Here is a 22,647-nt window from a genome sequence, read left to right on the forward strand (position 1 = left end):
GATCAGAATCTGATCCTCAGGACTTCAGCAAAGAGCATGCATTCTCCCTGAATGACTTGTAAAAGCTGAGTTTAGATTTTGAAGGCTGCAGTGAGCTCATCTGATCTGAAACGAATGCAAGTGCATGGGAAGGGGGGACGTCTTCATAACTGAACAGATGTGCAGAAAGGTGGGTCCCTAAAGGAGCTTCTGAACTCATTTAAATTCCATTTCTTTTCTGGTGCAGATCATGGGAAGCTTTGTAGATTTTTATCAGGGCTTTTAAGCCTTTCAGGGGAAAAATGTCTTCAAAAGAAAACTGGGGCTTGCAAACAATAGCAATGCCCTCCACCAGCAGAATTTAATTTAAATTCTTCTCTGCAGCCCTACTTTCAATAGTTAGTATAGGGCTAAAGGGATGTGTTCCTTTCAGTACAGCAGGACTTGCAACACATTTTCCTAGTGTCTCTCTATTTCTCTTATTTCTAAAGTACTCTGAAAAACCATATATATGGAGAATTTTTTTTTAAAGATTCAAAATGAATATTGTCCTTTGTGATAGTGACAGGCTACTATGGATGCTGTTTTCTCAAGAGAAACCTATTTCATGTCCCTGCAGGGAGGAATGTTATCTATCGAGGATGTTTTAAAGCTCCAGAAAATTTAACAGTCACCTTTCCAGCCTCTTTGATACAGTCCAATTTGACGGTGGAGATGTGCTCTGAATTTTGCTCCAAGAAAGTAAGAACAGTTCTCATTTCACTTTTCTTTGTGTGTGTGTGAGTGAGAGAGAGAGAGAGAGAAAGTGTGTGTGTGTGTGTGTGTGTGTGTGTGTGTGTGTGTGAGAGAGAGAGAGAGAGAGAGAGAGAGTGTGTGTGTGTGATTGTGAGTTAATTTATGAAGTAAATAGAGACGCTTAGTGCCTTTGGAGCTGTGGATTCAAAAATTAGTTTCCAAAGGACAGATTTCTTCAAAGGAAGCGCACAGTGGCATATCCAGTCTAATTATTATTGCTTATGTGGGGGAGGAGAAATCAGAATTCTGCCACTAAAGATGATGTACACGGAAACCAATCCTAAGTGACCCTCCAATGGGCCAGCAGAAAGTCAATATTGTATGTCACATTACTAACAAGTACAGACCTGAAATTGATGCTAAATAGGACAAATTCTTCCCTTAGAGATTCAAGTTCAGCACCTTGTGTGTTCAATGTGCATACTGAATGGAAGAATTACGTCCCTCTACGCTGCTTTGTACCTTTTGGGCCTGATTCTGATCTCAGTTATACTACTGTCAGTCACCTGTCACACTGCAGAACTCACTGGAATTACAGCAGTATAACAAAAAAGAAAAGGAGTACTTGTGGCACCTTAGAGACTAACAAGTACTCCTTTTCTTTTTGCGAATACAGACTAACACAGCTGCTACTCTGAAACCTAACAGTATAACAGTAGTGTATGGGTGATCAGTATCAAGCCTTGAGGGCCAGATCCTCCACTGCTATAAATTTATACCAGCTGAGGATTTCGGCTTCTGTGTTGCCATCTACACACCTTTAAATAATAAACAACAACAACAACTAGTAGTATGAATGGGGGAGAAATATTATCTGGTAGCATTTTACACCAACTGTGCACAGGTGTAAGGGAGTGGGTCCAAAGTGTCCAAAATAATTTGGACGACAATCTGATCATCATTGCTTTGACCTTATTTCCCTTTCGCACCAGCTTTACCGAGAGGTACCTTCATTAGCTACAGTGGTGTTACTTAAAGTTTACCTGAATGGGAGGAATTTAAGTTCCACTTTGAGTCTGGGAATGATTCTCCACTCTTTTGTGTCTTGTGTGACCATTTTTACAGTTGTCCAAGGTGACTACAAAGGATCTGATCCTCATTTACACTTGGGGCTTTAAAGTGGATGTAGATTATGTTTATCCCCACTTGAAGGCCCCTTTGTACTGCCACAGTGGTGTAAAGAAGCCAGAGTAATTGATAAAGTGACTATGAGCCTGATTCTCATTTACACTAAAGACACTTTGCATAGCTCTGGCAGCATAAAAGGAAGTGCAGTGCATTTACATTCACTGTAAAAGCCCTTTACACTGCCAGAGTGGTGTGGAGCAGTCTTAGTTTAAATGAGAATTAGGTTCTACTACTGTTGTAACTGAGGCCTAGTCTACACCCAGTTTTGTTTGAGTATAACAGGTTAGGGGTGCCAGTTTTTTTTACTGAAATAACTATATTGGTACAACCGCAAGTGTGGATTCAGTTATACCAGCACAAAGGTTCCTTATACCAGTAGCTCATTCTCCTTTTCATATGAGTCTAAAGCTATACTGACAGAAGCACCTTTATGCTGATATAATTGTGTCCATACTGCAATTAGGAGGTGTGAATGCAGCATGTGTAGACACGCCAGCTTTGATCTACGTCACTTGTTACAACTGCAGTGAAGCCACACAGATGTTATCAATTTTTTTTTTTTCAGTGTCCCAATTTTTTGGTCAAAGTATAGTTAAGGTCCAGACTCCATAGAAAACAACACAAAAATAACAACAATAGTGATAATAATTAAATAACAATAGTGATAATAAGTAAATAAGATTTTGTGGTCCATTCAAAAGCATCTGGCGGTCCAGATTTAGCCCCCAGTCTGCCTATTGACTACTCCTGCACGGCAGCATGGGCTGTACAGGCAGGGCCAGGATCCTGACTGGGTATGCACTTGAGGGACTATCCTATCCTGCCACAGCTTCACTGCTATTATTACCAAAGGTACCTAGATCAAAGCTGGCTCAGGTCTGCCTATACAGGTTGCAGACACACATCAATTGCAATGTAAACATACCCCCACGGGATTGTACTGCCCCTATAATGGCATAGTTAAAGTGGTTCCACTTGTGTGTTTAAATAAACCCTGAGTGGAGAATTCTGACTTGGTAACATCTTACACACACTTTACACTGGTGCAAATGACCAGACAGTGGCTAATAAAAGTTCTGCTACTTATTTATTGGCCTGTAGACTGACAAAGGGCATAAGAACATAAGAATGGCCCTACTGTGTTAGACCAAGGGTACATGTAGCCCAGTGCCAAGTGCCCCAGCGGGAATGAACAGAACAGGTAATCATCAAGTGATCCATCCCCTGTCACTCATTCCCAGCTTCTGGCAAACAGAGGCTTGGGACACCATCCCTGCCCATCCTCGCTAATAGCCATTGAAGGACCTATCCTCCATGAACCTATCTAGTTCTTTTTTGAGCACTGTTACGGTCTTGGCCTTGGCATACATCCTCAATCGGCTCGGTTTACATCTGCATAACTCACTCCATTGACTTGAGTAAAGATGAACTGGTGTAATGGAGTGGAGCATTTGGACCAGGCACTTTCTATTGAAAGGAGGTCCTCCCCCCACACCCCAAAGTTGGGTTGTATCTTTGTGCAGAGGAAGATTCATTTTGTGATCAGATTTAGCCTAAAGCCACCCTCAGATGACATGGAGTAAACCAAACATTCAATTAATTTGTCTTCTAGTAACACAAAGTGATTAAAACTATTAAGGCATGAAAAACAAATCTTCATAATCACTAGGTAGAGTAATTTTAGCAGCTTTTATCCCATGATGGGGAGTGGGAAGTCTTTTTCCAGTCAACATATCCTTTATGCCACCTCCTCAGTTCAATGTGTTTCGAGAAAATGCCACTGAAGCGTTGTTCTGTGTTAATTAATTACCATAGTACGTGTGCGCGCATATGTAATACTGATATAAGGAGTATGTGGGAATAAGGGGTAGAGCAGAGCACTGAATTGAAGGACTCCTGGGTTCTGTTCCCAGCTTTGCTCTTTTTTACACAAGGACATGCAGGGAAATCAATCTGAACTACCTAAAAGTGTGAATTTTAAATGAATTAATTAAACCACATTAAATCTCTGTCTGGACACTCTTATTCTGAATTAAAGTGGCCTTAATTCAGTTTAGAAGTGAATTAAACTAAACCGAATTAAGACGACTTTAATTTGGAATAAAAATGTCCACACAGGTTTAATGGGGTTTACCTAATCCACTTATGAGGTGTAATTATTGCTTGTCAATTTCTGAGATGATTGTACGGAAAACCCTGGAGAAGAAAAGTTATCATCATAAAATGCACTCAAACACTGATGCCTACATTTTCACAAATGACTGGTGATTTTGGATGCTTCTGTTTTTGGGACACCTTAAAGGGGATTGGTTTTCAGAAAAGCTAATTCATGAGTACTTAGTTAAGATAAGGTCCTTAGGGACCAGACCCAGCTCTCACTGAAGAATATGGGAGGCTTTCTGTTGACTTCACTGGGAATTGGAACTTGTCTTAACTCAGTAAGATAATAGGAACTGGGCCAGATTTTCATCTGTGTAAATCATCATAGCTCCATTAGCTTTATTTGTATTCCATGAGAACCCATTCAGTATCACAGCCCCATTGTGTTATATGTTTGTATAGCGCATAAGAATTTTTCCCTGCCCAAAGACCTTGCAATGTAAAATAAGCAGAGATTTTTATTTCAGGGGGACAGCTAATTTCAAGGTATTTTCCTTTTCACTCTTAGAACAGGCCAGTTGATAGAAAGTTGCTAAATGATGTTTGACTTTGTTGCAAAATGAACAGGCTTATTTTCAAACAAATCTCAAATCAGCAGCTGCACTTGAGGGATTACATTTTTCAGTGATGGGCACTGTCTGTCTTTGCACATTTTTGTGCCTCTCTGTGCTTTTTGGGTAGTCGCAACTGTGTCCCCGTCTCAAGGAAAGCTGCATCAAAGATTTAGCTGTGATCAGAGTTGAACTAATTATATATGCTTTTGATCTCTCAGTAATTCATTAATTGAATGGGTTTATAATAAAAAAGAGTTTGAGAGGCTAGGGTTAGGATGCATTTATGTAAGTGGTGAAGAAAATGCTGTAAGGAAGGCAAACAAAAATAATTAGAGCTGTTTGCAGCCTTATATTATGTCTTTGTGTTAACTAGAAAACCAATTTTAAAGTGCCTGGGCATTGATATTAATGGGACTCTGGTGCAAGTAAGCGACTCATATGAGCAGTGAGGGCTTGCAGGCCCTGATCCTGCAAATGTTTACACAAGTAGGAACTTAACATAAGCTGCTAGATTCTGCCATTTTGGGGCATGTCAGGTAGTAACTTACTCTACACAGGTGAAATCCTGGCTCCACTGAATTCAATGGCAAAACTCCCAGTGATATCAGTGAAGCCAGGATTTCACCCCATGAGCCCCAAGAAGTCCCATTTGTTTCAGTAGAATTGTGGGTGCAATAAGGCTGGATCCAGCAGAGTACTTAAGCGCATGCCTAACTTTAAGCATGTGGGTAGGCCCACTGTCTTCAGTGGATCTACACTGCCATAGCACTGGAGTAAAGCAGCAGAGAATTGGGCCCTTTGAACTTCAGTGGGACTGTTCACATGTTTAAGTTTAGGCACGTGCTTAAATCCTTTGCCAGATCAGGGGCTGTGTCACTATGAAGGTGAGATTGACAGAATGGGGATGGATTATAGTTGTTGATTAAACAGTAAAGGGAAGTCATGGCTGAATACATTATTTTGCAATCATTCCACTTTCTGCATAAGATATGCACAAAATCTGAATAATCAGGAGGCTGAACATAAAGAGTTGCAGCCCTTTGCACTCATGCTTGGACTCCTGGTGTGTTTCCCAGAACGGTTGCTGGGCTCTCAACGAGTACAGTACATTTGCTGAAAATTGTTCACTGATGAAGCCAGCTCCCTGTTTTTTTCCCTTCCCCGACACATGTTGAAGCCAAAAAGGAAGATTATATATTAATTTTTATGGAAATAAGCTCTTAGAAATTCCCTCCAGGATTGAAAATTGCTCTGCATTTTCAGAATCAAGTCATGTTGCTGAAACCTTAATGTTGTAAATAAAGTAACATTATTATCTGAAATTCTCCAGTCATTTTGAAAATGTACAGAGATTTGACAGTTTAATATACTTGATGAAACAAAACAGTTCAAGCAGTTGAAGGGGAGATCTTCCTTTGATTTAAAAATTGCCAACATATTAAAGTCAATGGCATTGAAGGAATGGGGAAGGAACTCTTATTATCTTGGGTTCTCTTTGGGTCTGGCAAATGTGCAAGAAACTTTAGTGAAAAATGCACTGTGCATGCTGAAATTGGCGACCAAGCCATGTTTTCAGGCTAAGCAAGGCAGCTGACATTTAATGTTGTTGGGGGAGCGTTTCCTGAAATGTGGTAATTGATTGGCTTGACAGTTTTTTTCCATTTGTTTACAGGCCTCATTGGGGCTGACACGCCAGCTCACAGTATGAAGTAGGGGTGAGAGAGTAAAACCCTGTTTGTGGTTTTCTTGGGAAGAACCTTCACAGAGAACCAAATTCTACACCCAAAATGGGCATTTGTATTAACTTCAAAACTGATGTTAGAATGCATGAGCATCTGTATTCCAGCCAGTGGGAAAGCACTGGTTACCCCATCCTCACACATAGTGATGCAATCACAGAGTGGGGCTACCAGGAGTGAGAATGCATTAACTCAACAGCTGCATTGGAAGATATCCCCATGATAATAAAAAGATGAGGGGCACGTCCATCCTTTCCCCCAAGGGTAGCACCTATGCTCACACAGCACAGACTATTCCTGTTAGGAGCACAAATAATAGGCATGGAGGCTTATATGTTGGTGCTGTATCTGGGTCAAGTTGAGTATGTGCATAAAGAGAGATCATTATTCAGTGAACCCCTGGCACTGCTCCAGATAGCTCCTTTGCTTGGAAGCCTTTAGAAAGATTTCTCCCTGAGGATCTAGGGTTTCAACACAAACCCACCCCCCCATCCCCCCCCCGCTCCATCCCCCTTACTGGATACAAATTCTCTGATGCATGTTTACGCACAGCATACTGGTAGAATTTGGCCCATTCACTAGACACATCTAGTGGAGGTACCAGGTACATTTAGCCACAGGATGTAGGATTCGTTCCAAGTTCTATCCCTTGTTTGCTGAGGCCAAAGCTCCACTGACAGCAGAGAACCCTGGGAAAGTCACTGAGATACAGATATAGAAAGAGCAACAAGAAACAGCTCCTGAAGTCAGTGGAGTCTGACCCGCATGATGCTTATGTAAGCAAGAGGAGAACGGGGCTTTTCGTGTCTTGCACTAGTTTGAAACACTGAGCCTAGTTCACCACCACGCTGTACCTTACACACCAAATCAGAGTGGCAGCATTTCATACTCGCTTTGTTGTTGGTGGAAACAACTGCAAAGGGGACAGAGGATGGTGAATCAGGCCCATTTGCTTAGCTTTGCTTACACTTTTGCAAGCTTTCCATAGGTGCCATCTTGCTAAGAAAATGATGAAATTTTATTCTAAACCAAATTAGGAGAGGAAATTTATGATTTTACCTATGCTGAAAAGCTGCAGCTCTGTTTGCAAACAGAAATGGGACCATTATGCCCTTGGACTGAATCTGCAAATACTTTTTCACAATCTCATCTCTCACTCAGTAAGCAAATGTTGGTAGTTTGGGTACAAATAGGGCACACATTGTATTTGACTCCTTATCAGAGGCTAAGCACTGGGGAAGAGCAAGAGATAAGCCACTCAGGAGTTTTGTCTCACGCTTCCATAGATGAGAATCAAGATGATTTTTAAAAGTCATTTGCTAAAAGTGTAAAGATAGTGGCAGCTTAGCAAGCCATTCAGATAGATTCAGTGGAATTCAACCCCCTGTGTGCTTGAGCAACCCTTTGAACTTCTAATAAATGCTTGGTCGTCTACATTTAGCTTCCCTGCTGCCTGCACATGCAAATACACCCACACTTCATGCAAACATTTATTGGGACCCTGTCTTTAAAAGTTCCACAATGTCACTCTTCTACGGTAAAAAGGGGAAAACTCAGATTCAGCCATTTTGATTCTATATGCCCGTGTTCAGCAATGCACTTCAGCACATACTTCACTTTAACCACGTAAGTGATCACATCCTTATTAAGAAGAGAATTTAAGCACGTGTTTAACTTTAAGCTCCAGTTTTAATGCCATTGACTTCAACATGTGTTTAGATGCATATGATACACATATAGTGAGTCTAATGCACCGGCTTTATACCAGTGTAAATTCATTGAGGTCAGCGTTTTACTCCTGATTTACATCAGTGCCAAAGGAGAATCTGGCCCACCAGATTCTCCATCTCTTCCAGAATCCTTTGGATAGTATTTACTTTGGGAAAGAGGAGCTGGCTGCTTCTTCAGATCTGAAAACCTAGCACTAGTCCTGGTCCTACTGCCCTTGCTCCTTGACCTCACCATTACATGATGCAGTAAGAAGCCATACTGCTTTCCCTTTCTGCTCTGCCTGCTGGCTAAGCTTTGTAGCATTTCACCTATTCTCCCCATTCCCCGAGAGGGATTGCTATGCTGACAATTTAATGCATTGCCATTAGAATTGGTTTAAAAATTCCAGTTTTTAGCTGGAAAGTTCCATAGGGAAAAATGCTCTCATTTTCATTGACATTTCCTACAAATTCTTTCTAGTTTTTTGGTGAAAAACTGAAGCCAAAAACTGAACATGTTTTGGAAAACTGTTTTTGGTTTATATGTTCCATATTTTTGGGGGCAAGGGGAATCTAAAGTTTTGGGTTTCAGTTTTTTTCATTTAAAAACTGGAAAAATGGCATCAAAAACGCAATTTTCCCATGAAAATATTGGCTTTTCACTTAAAAGCCATTTTTCTTCAAAATTATGTTTTCATGGGGAAAAAAAAAATCAGCCAACTGTAATTGCTCCTTTTCCCCCCCTGATGAAAATGTGGCTTTTGACAAAGGGAACAAAATCAGCCTTTATAGTCACATGACTGAGCACACCTGGCCTATTTAAATCCATTTGTTCAAAAGGCTGTGAGCGCCTTTTCAGGAACAGAAGCACTTTGCAGAGGGACTTTATGATTGGAGCTTCTTCTTAACATTGCAGATGTTAAAGAACAACACATCAGTTTAATTCTTAGGCAAGCATTGGCATAACTCCTCATTCCAGGAACTAAAGGATTTCCATCCTTGTAACAGTGAGAGATATTCACAGCTATAATCCAACAGGCTGTATTAGCATCCATATGGCAGGTGTTAACCCTCGTGCCCAGAAGCAACCTTGAGACAGGTTTCCAGAAGAGTTCCGCTCCTTTTTAGATACCTAAATAAGGGCCATATTTTCAAAAGTGCTAAGCACACAAAAGAGTGGCACTTAATTATTTAGTTTCCTGAGCTTGTGTTTATTTATAAACACTATGCAGTCTCCCCTCCCGCCGCCTCCCATTTTCATGTCTAAAATTAAATAAATATGCAAAACCAGAAAGTTGCCAATTCCCATGTGCAACCTTGCAACAATACAAAGCTTTGTCCTTGCATAGTGCCTGTGATCTGAAGATCTCAAATTGTATTGCACTTGCTAATTAATAATAGTCCCCAATAAGGCAAGTATTGGACCCATTTTACAGACAGGAGCACAGTAGATGTTCATGTATTTATAGATTGTAAAGCTAGAAGAGACCATTATGAACATCTAATCTGACCTCCTGTATAAAGCAGACCATAGAATTTCATGCATGTTGTGTTACCTCCAGATAGCGTCACCAGTGATGGAGTCAGGATTAGAACCCCTCGGTCTCCACCCTCAAACACTGTGCACCAATTCCTACACTGCAGTCCCTCTCTATAAAAATTCCTAGCATTTCTGTCCCAAATGTGCATGCCAATAGAAAAGTTTTTAAGGGGGAAAAATATCCAGTCTCAAGACCAAGGAGTTATTTTATAAACAAGAGTCCAAAAGAATATTTTTAAAAGGATGAAAAATGGGGATGTTGTTTAAATGGGGAGAACATGTTCATAAACTTATGGTTTTTCAAGCTCTCCCAATCCTTCTGCTCCATTCACACTTCCAAAACTAAATTATGTTGTTATAACCCTTCCCAACTGTGTACTTAAAGCATGTAAAATATACATCACTGTGTTACACTAGCTCTGTGCAGTGAAGTAATCTGCCTTGTTTTAGTAACCCCAGTGAAGTCTATGGGCCTGATTTAACATTGAATCCAACCCAAGATGTGCTGTCATATGGAAGAGAAAAGACATCAGGGATTTTTAACAGATCTCAGGGTCAGATTTTTAGGGGCTCAGCACCCACAACTGGGATTAGGTTTTCAAGCGAGCTCAGCTCCCATGTAAGCATATAAATAAATGGCCAGATTCTCAAAGAGCTGAACTCGTGAAAATTTTGCCCATAAATATCACCCCCGGTGCTCTGGGGCACTGAGAACTTTTGAAAATGTGACCCTTATTTTGGTTCCTAAATAGGAGCTGAGCTCTTCTGAAAATCTGCCCTCAATTGCAGGTGCACTTAAAAAAAAAATCTAGTCTGAGCTTCTTTAAAATCTGGTTCCTAGTATCTGGATGTGTTTTGTTTAATTTTATATATCCCCAGTCACACTTTGATAGCAGCATGGGTAGGTATTGACCCACATGGTCAATGTAGTGTCATATTTTCAAAAATTCCCAAGTGACCTAGGAGTCACAGCCCCATTTTTCAAAATGATTTAGGGGTGCCTGCAGAGTTTAGATGCCCACAGGGTTAGACAGCAGTTGAGCGGGAGTTTGGCGAATGCCTGTAGTGCCTAAATGTTAGACGCAGTCCCTCTTGTGAATCCCACCTTAGGTGTTTAGGTTTCCAACATTAAAGTCTAGGTGCCTAAATTTCAACAGCTGGCCATGCGCAGTCACCTGCGTCCTGACATTACCAAGCAGCTCAATGCCTAACTCACATCTAAGCCCTGGGATTCTCAGACAAGACGTTCCCCTGCCCATCTTGCCTTCGGCACCCCAATCCAGTAGATATACTTTAAGAGAGCCATAAAGTAAAATTGCAGTATGAAGTATTTATTTCCAGGGCTGGTCTACACTGAAAAGGTACATTGGCCTAGCTACGTCTCTCCGGGGTGTGTAAAATCCACACCCCTGAAAGGCATGGCTAAGCTGACCTAAGCCCCAGTGTAGACAGTGCTAGATCAATGGAAGAACTCTTCCATCAATCTAGCTACTGCCTGTCGGGGAGGTGGATCATGGACAGCAATGGGAGAACCCCTCCCTTCACCATAGTGTCTACACTCAAGTGCTACGGCAGCGCAGCTGTGCCACGGTAGTTTTTTAAGTGTAGATGTAGCCCAAGACACAAGGGAAGCGTGTGGCAAAGGTGCCCATTCTGCCTCTTTAACAATGACTGCATATAACTGTGAATATGGTCCCACAGATCTCCCACGGGCTCTGGAAACCCTGACTGAGGCCCATGCGTGCTGTTACTTCAGTCTCTTTGTCTACAATGGTGTAAACATTTCTTCCTACTATATTTTTAACAGAGTTTAGTGAAAAACTGATTGCCTTTGTTTTTAAATGACTGTTTTCTGCTCATGATTCATCAGCTTGGGAGATTCCCTCTGAAAGCTATACAAAATAAACACTGTTTGGGCACTCAGACATGTGAATGAGTCAGACTAGGAGATATTCAGTTCTTCATGGTCTTCCATCGTTTTTGTAAATGTATTTAGCATTTAATTAATCTAAATCCCTGCTTTCCCCCTTGATCCCTTTCCTGAAAACAGAATTCTTGAAGTCCAAGGACAGTTTTCTTCTCCGCGGGCTCTATCCTGGCAATTGACCTCAATGGTTATTCAATTTTGTACTTAGTCTGGGCTATATCCTCAGCTGCTGAAAACCAGAATAATGGTGCTGATGTTGATGTGGCTATGTTGATTTACACCAGCTGAGGAGCTGGCCTTTGGAGTCTTTAAATGGTGGATGAATATCTTTCTAAAAAGTTATGCTTTAGTTCAGCAACAAATTATTGGGATTAGTAATGTTGACTTTTATAGTAAAGAACATCATCATCCTCCACTGTAGGAATTACCAGATAGAATTCTATGGCCCGTGTTCCACAGAAAGTTAGAGTGGACGCCTATAGAGGTTTCTTCTGTCCTTAAATTCCATAAATTAGTAGTAGAGATGGAACGTGTTTTGAATCTCCAAGTTCTCAGCAAAACCATCAGAAAAAGATTCAAAAACTTGTCCTGAGAAATGGACAACAGGTCTAATAGTGACATAGGTATGAGATTTTTAGTGAAAACAAATATCGCTTTGATCCTGACCGTTTACCCTTTGAAGATATAGTTTTTGCTTTTATATTAGGAGTGTCCTCTTAGGATTGTTGATGCCATGGCATTTGCGTTCTGATCTGTTTTCTTTCTTGGATAGGAATTTCCCTTGGCAATCATCGGACGGCCAGAATGCTACTGTGGCTATCCCACAATGCATTTCACTCTTCACGACAGCGTGGACAGGTTGTTCTGCAGCAGACTGCAGAACGTCAGTAGTATGGCTGAGGTGCCAAGAGAAGAGAATTACTATCATGTCTATCAGACTCCAGTACAAGGTAAATGCTGCAACTCAGCAAGAGCCCCGGAAGTCAATGAAGCTATGCCTGTTGACACCAGGTGAACATCTAGCCATAGAAGTGTTAGCTCTAATGTCCAGGCCACATGCTGATTTGAATCATTGCAGTCTGCCTATACCTAAATTCCCCATGCAGTTTCAGTTGTATATGGTACACTTCCTTTACCAAACTGATATGTGATTTTGTCAGGCACTATTGAAAAATGGATCATTTTCGAGCCCAGACATGGCAGCATTTCAGTGGTAAAGTGGTTCCAAAGTGCTGTAGGATTCTTTGCTGTGTATGTGTATATAAACATATGTGTTAGGTAGCATTAACATATGTGTTTTATATACACACTATCCATATGTGTAATATAGAAATTAACACAACATTAACACTGTTTTATGTGATGTTTACAAGAGTAAAATAGCCATGCAAGCTAAACAACATGTTATGGATACAACATAATCAAGTAGCGGCTTTTGGAAATCCCCGGCCTTAAAATTCCTGGACAGTTTCATGGGCTTTTGATTTTTCAAACAACTTTAACTAAACAAATTAGAACTTTTCCTTCACCCTAAACTAAAACTACACTGATTTCGTGTTGAACTTCAATAAACCTCCTTTCAAAGGAGAATTTCAAGGATTTTTACAATGAATGAAGCCTTACAAAGCCCCTGTGGGTGTAAGTAATTATCTTACAGGTGGGGAAATTAAGGAACAGAGCTTAGCCTGCACTTAAACACTATGACTAAGGCCAGAAGGGACCACTGGATCATCCAGTGTGACATCCTGTATCTCACAGACCAGCAACACCACTCATCACCTACACACTGAACTCAGCCACCGCCACCCCCACCCCTTGCCCAGAGCCACACAATAGCTATGTGACAGTCCAAAGTAGAACCTAGACTTCTAGTTCTGTGCTTTAACCACAAACCATGCTCTCTCTGGCTCATACATATTGCAATTATAGCTGCATTAAAACCAGTGCTACCAGCATTTCTAATTTACTTGAGACATCTTCCTCTAAATGCTCATAAGCATCTAGACGTAGGTTGGTAACATTGACAATAAGGCTTCAATCCAGCAAATCACTTAAAGATAACTGGATACTTAAGCGCATGAGTAGTTTCACTGATCTCCATAGTACTATTCATAGGCATGAAGCTGAGCATATCTCTAAGAGCCCTGCTGGATAGAGGCCTAAACTTCTGCTCATAGCCCATTTTCACCAACACGTATCAGACAAAGTAGAGTAGGTAAGGCCCACTTCTGAGCATTTATTGGTTCACACCCCTATTGGACTGCAGCCCTCTGAACTAATTTGAAAATCCAGAGATTTAATTGCGCACATTTCAAGATGTTTGGAAGTTCAAGTTATTTTGAATCCAGCAGTTCAGGCTAGGAATTTTCCCATTGACTTCAGCCAGAGCAGGATCAGGGTTCCAAATATGAACGCTGAATACTTCAGAACATGCTTTGATTTTAAAAATCACCCTAGGGAGGGATATTGGGGCACCCTCCATGCTGGATCACGTGCAGGCATTCGTCCACGGCAACTTTTAAATGGATGGCACTGCCTGCGATGGGATAAGGAGCAATGCGCAGCATTTCTTCTTTCTATTCATTAGAGATGACCACACATAGCCCCTTCATGGGTTATGCTCATTCCCTGTTCTGAGGTTAGGCAGGCATTAATAAGTATACGGATATAATGCCAAGCTCTCATGTCGCACTTTTCACCAGTAGCTCTCAAAGTCCTTTACAGAGGAGGCCAGCATCGTTATCCCTGCTTTACAGATGAGGAAATGGGCATGGAGAGGCAAAGTGACTTTCCCAAGGTGGAGACGGGAAGAGAACCCCGACCTCCCAAAGTCACTGTGGTGTGGCATCCACGAAGGCACACGGCCGCATATCCGTAGACAATGCCACTAAAGTTGTGTAATGATTGTGAAACCCTTCAGTTCCACAATGTAAGACGTCCAAACAGATTCTAAAATATAACGAGAGAAAATAGTTCATCGGCCACCACTCTCTGTTTTAAAGTTGAATCCATTTCATGTGAACATATACATAGTCAGGGTTTGATCCTTTCTTCTGAGTGAGAAACGCTCACCCTAGACAGCTGACTTTACCTTCCACAGCATCCCTTGTTCTGTGGATTGAATTTTGAGGCTGCCAGGGCCCTGTTTGCAGCAGATCTGACAGAACATGCTTGTGAGACAGGTTACACCCAGCCTTTTTGAAGTGCCAGGAAGCCTAATTTCTTTTGATTTCCATTTCAGCACAAGCTTCTCAGGAAGGATGTGAACTGAAGTCTGAAGCTTAATCCCTGCCCTTCCTCCCCCCCACCCCAAGCTGATTATGGCCAATTGACTAATTTTCAGATGCAACAGGAACATTCTTTACATACGTGTTTACAGGTAGAATGTGGGTTTTAAGAGACTGCCTTGAGTTAGGAATGGTGCATCACTTCCCTGCCCTATAAAGAGCCCTATACAGACAAAGACACAATCTTGCCTAGTGTTGTTCCATAGTGGGTGAGCAATCTGCCTCCATCCCACCTTTATCATTTGCATTAATTTATGGCTATTTCCTTTGCAAAGCACTCAGATGTTCCCCTAGGAGATAGCAAAAGGTATGGGAGATACAGTTACATACATAAGGCCAGATCTTCAGCTGGTATAAATTGGGATAGTTCCATTTTCGTATGGAGCTACGCTGAGCTACACCAGCTGAGGCTCTGGCCCATATACTGCAGATAGGCAAGTATGCACTGATGCTGCATGACACATGACTGTTGGAGGATTAAGTGCCAAGGATGCATCATTCTGTAATGCTGAACCTGCTTCTGTAAATGGAAAGAGCTACATCTTCTACCTGTGGTGCTATATTTTTTAGTGATGCTTCTTTGCCAGCAGTGGTCCTGATTCCCTCCCCTCCCTCAAAATGTACCTACACCTTTTCTCTCTGTACATTATTCTGTAAACAGACACCATAGTCAGCAATTGTCACCAAGATGACATTTACACAGGTACAAAAAGAATGACTGTGGCTGTCCTGAATGGCAATTATATTTTTAAAACACAGCACATGCAATCTGTCTTGTTCGCAATATTTTAGCACTGCTTTTGCAACTATGAAAGGCCTTCAAAGCATGGAATATTGCTTTGCTTTTGAAAATCCCAGGCTAAGAGGTTGAACTGAACTCTAACTTATAGGAAACCCCTCCTATTACAATGAGACACTTGATTCACACATCTAATGGCACATTCAGGCGGGCAGTGAACAGCCAGCCTGCCAGGCAAATAGCAGTTAACAAAAACATGCATCCAGGGGCTTTTATTAGAACCTGCAGGTAGGTACAATAATTTCCTGCAGGTCTAATAATAAAGCATTGCTTAACATGACGTCAGTCTCTTGAAAGCCTCCTGTAAAGATAAACTCTTTGGCCTGTTCAGGCTGAATTAATTTTGAGAAGTATCTGAATCACAACTGGACTCAAACTGATATCCTATGGTATACATAGAAAAATGAAAGCAATAAACCTTGTAATCAGTAGCTGTCAGTAAAATTAATAAGAAGGCACCATGCTTACAATGAAATATCTTCTGTACTTACAGACACCCGATGCACAGATAGGATATTCCTCACTACCAAATCCAAAGTATTTGTTGCTTTGTCTAGTTTTCCTGGGGCCGGGAATACCTGGGCTCGTCATTTAATAGAACACGCCACTGGATACTACACTGGAAGCTATTACTTTGACGGAACCCTGTACAACAAAGGTATTGTTGTCGGAGACACGTGAAAACCTGAAATCAGCTTTAAACATGCACGTTTACTTGTCTTGACATTTGATTATAATATTGATAGATGTATTTATTACAAACACCTGTGTTAAAAATTAAACACGTTTGGAATTTGAGAGTACCAGCCTTTCATATGTATTGTACAGTGTACAGAGACTGGTTGAATAGTACACATAAACCGATTCACATACATTTTCAAGAGTAAAAACTTGCTCTGATTTGTGGGGTCACATTGGGTAAACTATGCAAACTTGAGCATCTATTATTATCATCATCCCTCTGTGTGTGTGTGTGTGTGTGTGTGCGCGCGCGCCCCTCTCTCTCTCTCTCTCTCTCTCTCTCTCTCACACACACTGTCTCTCTCTCTCCTTCTCCCCTTGCCCCATTGTCAGAACTGGCCCATAAAAAAATTTTCAGCAACAAATGAGCTGGATTCTTGGGCTAAGATTTTCAAAGGTACCTAAAGAAGTTGGGCCACGATTTTCCAAACTGACTAGTGGCTATGGGCCCAGCAAAAGACAAATTAAAGGGCCCTAAATTTTTTAAAGTGCTGAGCAGCTGCCTTCTGAAAATCATCTTTAAGGTGTCTCAAGTTGGGCACCCAAAAATCACTAAAGAAAATAATAGAATGATAGAAATATAGGGCTGGAAAGGTCCTCAAGAGGTCATCAAGGCCAGGCTCCTGCACTGAGGCAGAACCAAGTATACCTAGAACATCCCTTACAGGTGTTCATCCAACCTATTCTTAAAATCTTCCAGTGATGGGGATTCCACAACCTCCCTTGGAAGCCTATTCCACAGCTTAAACTACCCATATAGTTAGAAAGCTTTTCCTAATAGCTAACCTAAACCTCCCTTGCTGCAGATTAAGCCCATTACTTCTTGTCCTACCTTCAGTGGACATGGAGAACAATTGATCACTCTTTTCTTTACAACAGCCCCTAACATCTCTGAAGGCTATTATCAGGTCCCCTTTCAGTCTTCTTTTCTAAATGGTTTAACATGCCCAGGTTTTTTTTAACGTTTCCTTGTAGGTCAGGTTTTGTAAAACCTTTTATCATTTCTGTTGCTCTTCTCTGGACTCTCCCCAGTTTGTCCACATCCTTCCTAAAGTGTGGCACCCAGAATTGGACACAGCACTCCTGCTGAGGCCTCACTAGCCAGGACCCAAGACTGACCCTTGCAGGACCCCACCAGATATGAATAACTGACAACTACTCTTCAAGTACAGTCTTTCAAGCAGTTTTGCATCGGTCTTATAGTAATTTTATCTAGACCACATTTCCCTACTTTACTTATGAGAGCATCATGTGGGACTGTCCAAAAGCCTTACTAAAAAATCAAGATATATGATGGCTCTTACTTCCCCACATCCACTAGGCCAGTAATCCTTTCAAAGGAGGAAATTAGGTTGGTTTGGCATGATTTGTTCTTGACAAATCCATCCTGACTATCCCTTACAACCCTATGATCTTCTAGGTGCTTATAAATTGTTTAATAATTTGTTGCAGTATCTTTCCAGTTATCAAAGTTAGGCTGAGTGGTCTATAATTCCCTGGGTCCCCTTTGTTCCCATTTTTACAGATCGGTTCTGTGTTTGCCATTCTCCAGTCCTCTGGGACCTACCTATTCTCCATGAGTTCTTGAAGATAATTGCTAACCATTCCGAGATTGCTTCCACTAATTCCTTGGCCACCCAAGTCGCATTTATTTACAATTATTAATATTGTGGTAGTACCTGGGAGTCCCAGTCATAGACCAGGACCCTATTGTGCTAGGAGCTGTACAAACCTGGGGCAGGGGGAAAGGTGGTCCCTGCACCAAAGAGCTTACTGGCCAAGGAAAATTAAGAATTAATAGTCACATAGCTGGTCATTGATAGAATCAGGAATTGAATTCCAGACCTTCTGACTCCCGATCCAGAGCTCTATCCACTAAGTTACGTTGTTTCTTGTAGTTGTTAGAATTTTACACCATTAGAGGATCTTGTTTATAACATGAAACCTGAATTTTTTTAAAACAATGAAACCCTCACATTTTAAAACAGGTTTTAAAGGAGAAAAAGACCACTGGAGAAGCAGGAGGACTATCTGTGTAAAAACACATGAAAGTGGCAAGAGAGAGATTGAAATGTTTGACTCCGCCATCTTGTTGATCAGGAACCCATACAAATCTCTAATGGCAGAATTCAACAGGAAGTGTGCTGGCCACCTGGGATATGCAACAGATAGGAACTGGAAGAGTAAAGGTAACATGCCAAGCCATTGCTAACCAATGGGTGTCTAAAATGGCCTTCAAACAATAAGGCTTGAAAGTGGGGTGCTATGGGTGTTGCTGGTAGGGCAATGCACTGAGGGCCTGATCAAAAGCTCATTAAAGTCCATGGGAGTTTTGCCACTGAGATTAGTGAACTTTCCATCAGGTCCTAGGGCAGAGGGAGGCCCCCAGAAACCTCAGATCTGAATTTTGGAGGTGGTTAGAGTCTTAAACCATATCATCTGTCACAGAAAGAGAGCACAGCCCCAGGACTAGCACAGCACAAAGGATAAGCAGCCTGGCAGAGAGAATTTCTCTTTGCAGAGAAATCCTGCACACAACCCATTTAACCAGGCTGTGTGCTGTGGTGAGGATTTGCCCCCGCAGTATCTAATAGGTGAGATATATTAAAAAGATTAGTTTAAGATCAAGGATATGATGGAACAGGATTTGTTGGGGTACATTTGTATGCATTTTACAGGCATTACTGTAGTACAGATTAGTAATAATAAGACTTGTTGACCATTACTCAGAGCCCCTGGACATGTTTTAAAAATGCAGCCACCACGCTTCATTTTCCTTTTGATACTTTCAACTAGCAAAGCAAATGACAACTTTAAATTCCCCACTGAATGCATTGCTGCATTCATACTTTACCATGCTAAAGAATTCAGCATGGGCTTCTCCTTTTGTATATCCTGAGCATTAGAATAAGGGATGGGCAAACTGCACAATCCCTGATGGAGGTTCTCCAACATTGTATGTTTCTATCCTGAAACCCTGGTTCCCCCTTATCCCGCTCAACCAAGGACCATGCGTTTACAATCTCACAAACACCACAAACGATAGGAGTGGAGTGGAGGCACTGGGTGAAAGAGTTACCTAAGATCAGGCACATTAGTGGTAGAGCTGGGATTAGAACCCAGATCTCGTGACTTCCTGTCCAGTGCCCTCTCTATTAGAATCGCTCCTAATAAATAAATTAGGAATAAAATAAAATAGGAATAAATAGGAATATTAGGAATAAAATAAAATAAATAAAATAAATCGCTCCTAGTAAATAAATGTGCTGCAGGTTTCAATATACCAGTGTACTACTTGTGAAGAATTAGGCAAAGGCTTTCTAGTTCAAGCAGGAATTAGCTCAGTGAAGTCCTATGGCCTGTGTTATACAGGTCAGATTAGATCATCGTAATTGTTCCCTCATTTTTGAAAATGTTATAGATTTCCTCCCCACACACACACCCCTTTCTCTGCTTCTATTTTTCAATAAGTTTTCTAAGCAACATGCAAACTCAGCAACTTTCATATTCAGACCAAACACACAGAGTTAGTGGGGGGTTGAAACTAGAGCTCATTTTAAAAACAGAGAACATTTTCCACTAAAATGTTTAAAATGTAAATGAAATTTCAAAAATTTGAAAAAAAAAATCATCATCTCACCAGCTGTAGGTCAACCTTAGGCAAAAAGAAGTCAGCCGTCCCTGACAAACAGGACAAATACTGCTTCAATTTATACTTTTGCTGCCCCATTCAGCAAGATCAGATTTTGCCCCATTCTATTGCTGCCCCAGGAGAATGTTTGGGAAATTATTAACACAGTGTGGATAAAATCTAATATTTCCCCCCCTTCCCATCTCTTTCCCCAATGTATAGAATGGCCAGACTTTGTCAACAGCTACGCCTCATGGTGGGCCTCTCACGTCTTAGACTGGTTAAAATATGGAAAACATCTTTTTGTTATTCACTATGAAGACTTAAAACAGAATCTCATCCCCAAGCTGAAAGAAATGGTGGAATTCCTAAACATGACGGTGACAGAGGACCGACTGCTCTGTGTCGAAAACAACAGAGATGGGAATTTCAAGCGATCAGGTGCTAGGCAGAAGGATTTTGAGCCGTTCACCCAGGAAATGAAAGATCTTATCAACAGCTACATCCTAACAGTGGATGAAGCGCTGAAAAGAAGAAACCTGACAGGGCTGCCAAGAGAGTATGTTCCAAGATGATATCCCAGTTGCAGTTAGCTGTGTTTTTAAAATAAAATAAAAATAAATAAATACGAGATCAGAGCTTTATACCAGCAAAAGCAAAGATATTCTTGGAGTCTGCTGAGGAATGCAAATTCTCTCCACTCTTGGATGTTCTTCAGGGGCATTAAGTGCTTCAAAAGGCAAACAATGAAGGACGGAAATTGGGTTATAAACCAAGGAAAAAGCTATTAGTGTCTGCCTATGTGTGTCCTTCCCTATATAAACGGCTACAAATTTAACAGTTGTGCACTGCTAATTCTGGAAAAGGATTCCTTCTTCTCATCCTTACTGCCTACTAGCAATACCTGTCAAGAATAACTTGAGATTTTGCAGTGCTTGATTTGGAAATTCATCATACATATGTATGGAAAACCCTCAAAGGTGATAAATATTTTCATCCAAGCTTTTAAGTAAGTTAGTTGCTTTCTTTTTAAAAATTTTCCCCTCCCATCTCCTAAATTCTCACTCATCCCATACATCCTCTCATTAGACTTTTGTTCGTGTGCAAGGGAGAAATAGAAACATACCTGCAGTGAACACTTCCACAGAGATATGAATGGTCAGATAAACCTTGTCTAAGGCTCACCTTAAAAACCTAAGCTTGGACTGGTCCACTGACTTGTCAGAAACTGCATTGTTGCATGGTAGATCTGATTCAAGACTGACCTTGGGTTTTCATCATAATGTGGACTCAAAACATGTGCCAGAGGAGATATTAATATAATCTCCAGGAGGGAGGTGCATCCTGTCTCCAGCTTGCCTCCAGCTCTTTGGGCTGGAATCAAGGAGAGTGGTGGGTCTCCCTTGGTGGTAGGATATATAGCCCCATGCAGAAGGGGCCTGAGCAGGGGAAAGAAGGAATTTCCAACAGGAGAAAATGATGATTCAGTATAAAGGGATGGGCAAAAAGCTCCATGATATCATCCCGCTCAAACCAGCCCCAAATTCAGAGGCATACCTCAGGCTTGGTAAAGGCCCCATTGTATATTATATCCTTGCTGGGTTGAGGGCGGGTTGATGAGATCAAGAGAAGAACAAAGCATTTCATTTCTGTTACGAGTGACACTCAATACCTGAGTGGGAACCCTTTGTCTTTAAGTTTATGGTCTCTACAGTGGGTCTTGTCACTGGGCCTGGTGTGCCATTTGGGCCCAAATGACAGCTTAGCTGTGTATAGTACTGAAGAGTCAAGAAAGTGCTTTTCTATTGCGAGGATAGTGGCCACAGTCAAGTGATTAAAACTAATGAGTTGGAGGATGGGGAAGGTGGCACTGGCAGCCATGGGAGAACAGAAGCTCTATGGGTGAGCAGTGCAGCTAGTAGACATGGTGAGTGAAGAGGACCATGCAGCGTTCTGTCACACAGCATGCTTGTTGGCCTCTTAACAGACAAAAAAAGTCCCACCTGGGTAGATTCACCCCTTCCAGACGTCTAAGCTCTCTAGGTAAAGACTAAGCTGCTCACTGTTGTCCTCAAGAGCCATCTCCAGCTTTACTCCCAACCTCTTAAGGGCTGTATTTAGAGTTAGCAATGAAGTAACTTTTCCTTTGAGACAACGTAGGTCCAGTATGTAACTATGGTTGTTGTACCTTGAAAGGTGGATGATTTTCCAGGCTGGGATTGGGGGTGAGGGGGTTAATTCCATTATGCTTCCCTTCAGTGTATTACATTTAATTCTTGAACACATGCAGCAACATGACACCAATTAGCTTTGTGCATTCAGCTAAGAGCCACCCTCGGTGTCAGCAGGAGTCACACATGAAGCTCAGAGACATTTTATCACCCTACATGCTTTGGGGCTAGGCCTGGAAGGTTGTATTACTCTACAGTGTATTTGTTCATGTTAACTTTAAAAAATTCCCCCGAACCCCAATGGAAAATTAGTTTTAATAAAAAAAAATAAAACAGTTTATATGAAGGGAGCTGGCCCTCCTTTGAGTATGTACCATTGATGCTTTGAAAATATAGTAAATCAAGCACAGTCTGGTCTGTATCTTTTATAAGTTTTCCTCGTTTGTGCTCTGCATGCAATTGTCTTGTTTCTTTCTTCCTTCCTCTG

General features: G+C 41.3%; 1 protein-coding gene across 2 annotated transcripts in view; it reads left to right on the plus strand.

The window, feature by feature from the left end:
• WSCD1 (WSC domain containing 1) overlaps positions 1-22,431 on the plus strand; it is a 57,784-nt gene extending 35,353 nt beyond the window's left edge. For both annotated transcript variants that reach the window (XM_007054184.4, XM_043531238.1), the window contains 5 exons: positions 599-720; positions 12,304-12,481; positions 16,111-16,275; positions 18,347-18,547; positions 20,212-22,431. In XM_007054184.4, coding sequence (XP_007054246.1) covers positions 599-720; positions 12,304-12,481; positions 16,111-16,275; positions 18,347-18,547; positions 20,212-20,564 — 1,019 coding nt within the window. In that variant the 3' untranslated portion in view covers positions 20,565-22,431. The remainder of the gene's footprint in view (positions 1-598; positions 721-12,303; positions 12,482-16,110; positions 16,276-18,346; positions 18,548-20,211) is intronic.
• Positions 22,432-22,647: the final 216 nt, after the last annotated feature.

Source organism: Chelonia mydas, chromosome 17 (genome assembly GCF_015237465.2).
Source record: "Chelonia mydas isolate rCheMyd1 chromosome 17, rCheMyd1.pri.v2, whole genome shotgun sequence".
NCBI lineage: Eukaryota > Metazoa > Chordata > Testudines > Cheloniidae > Chelonia > Chelonia mydas.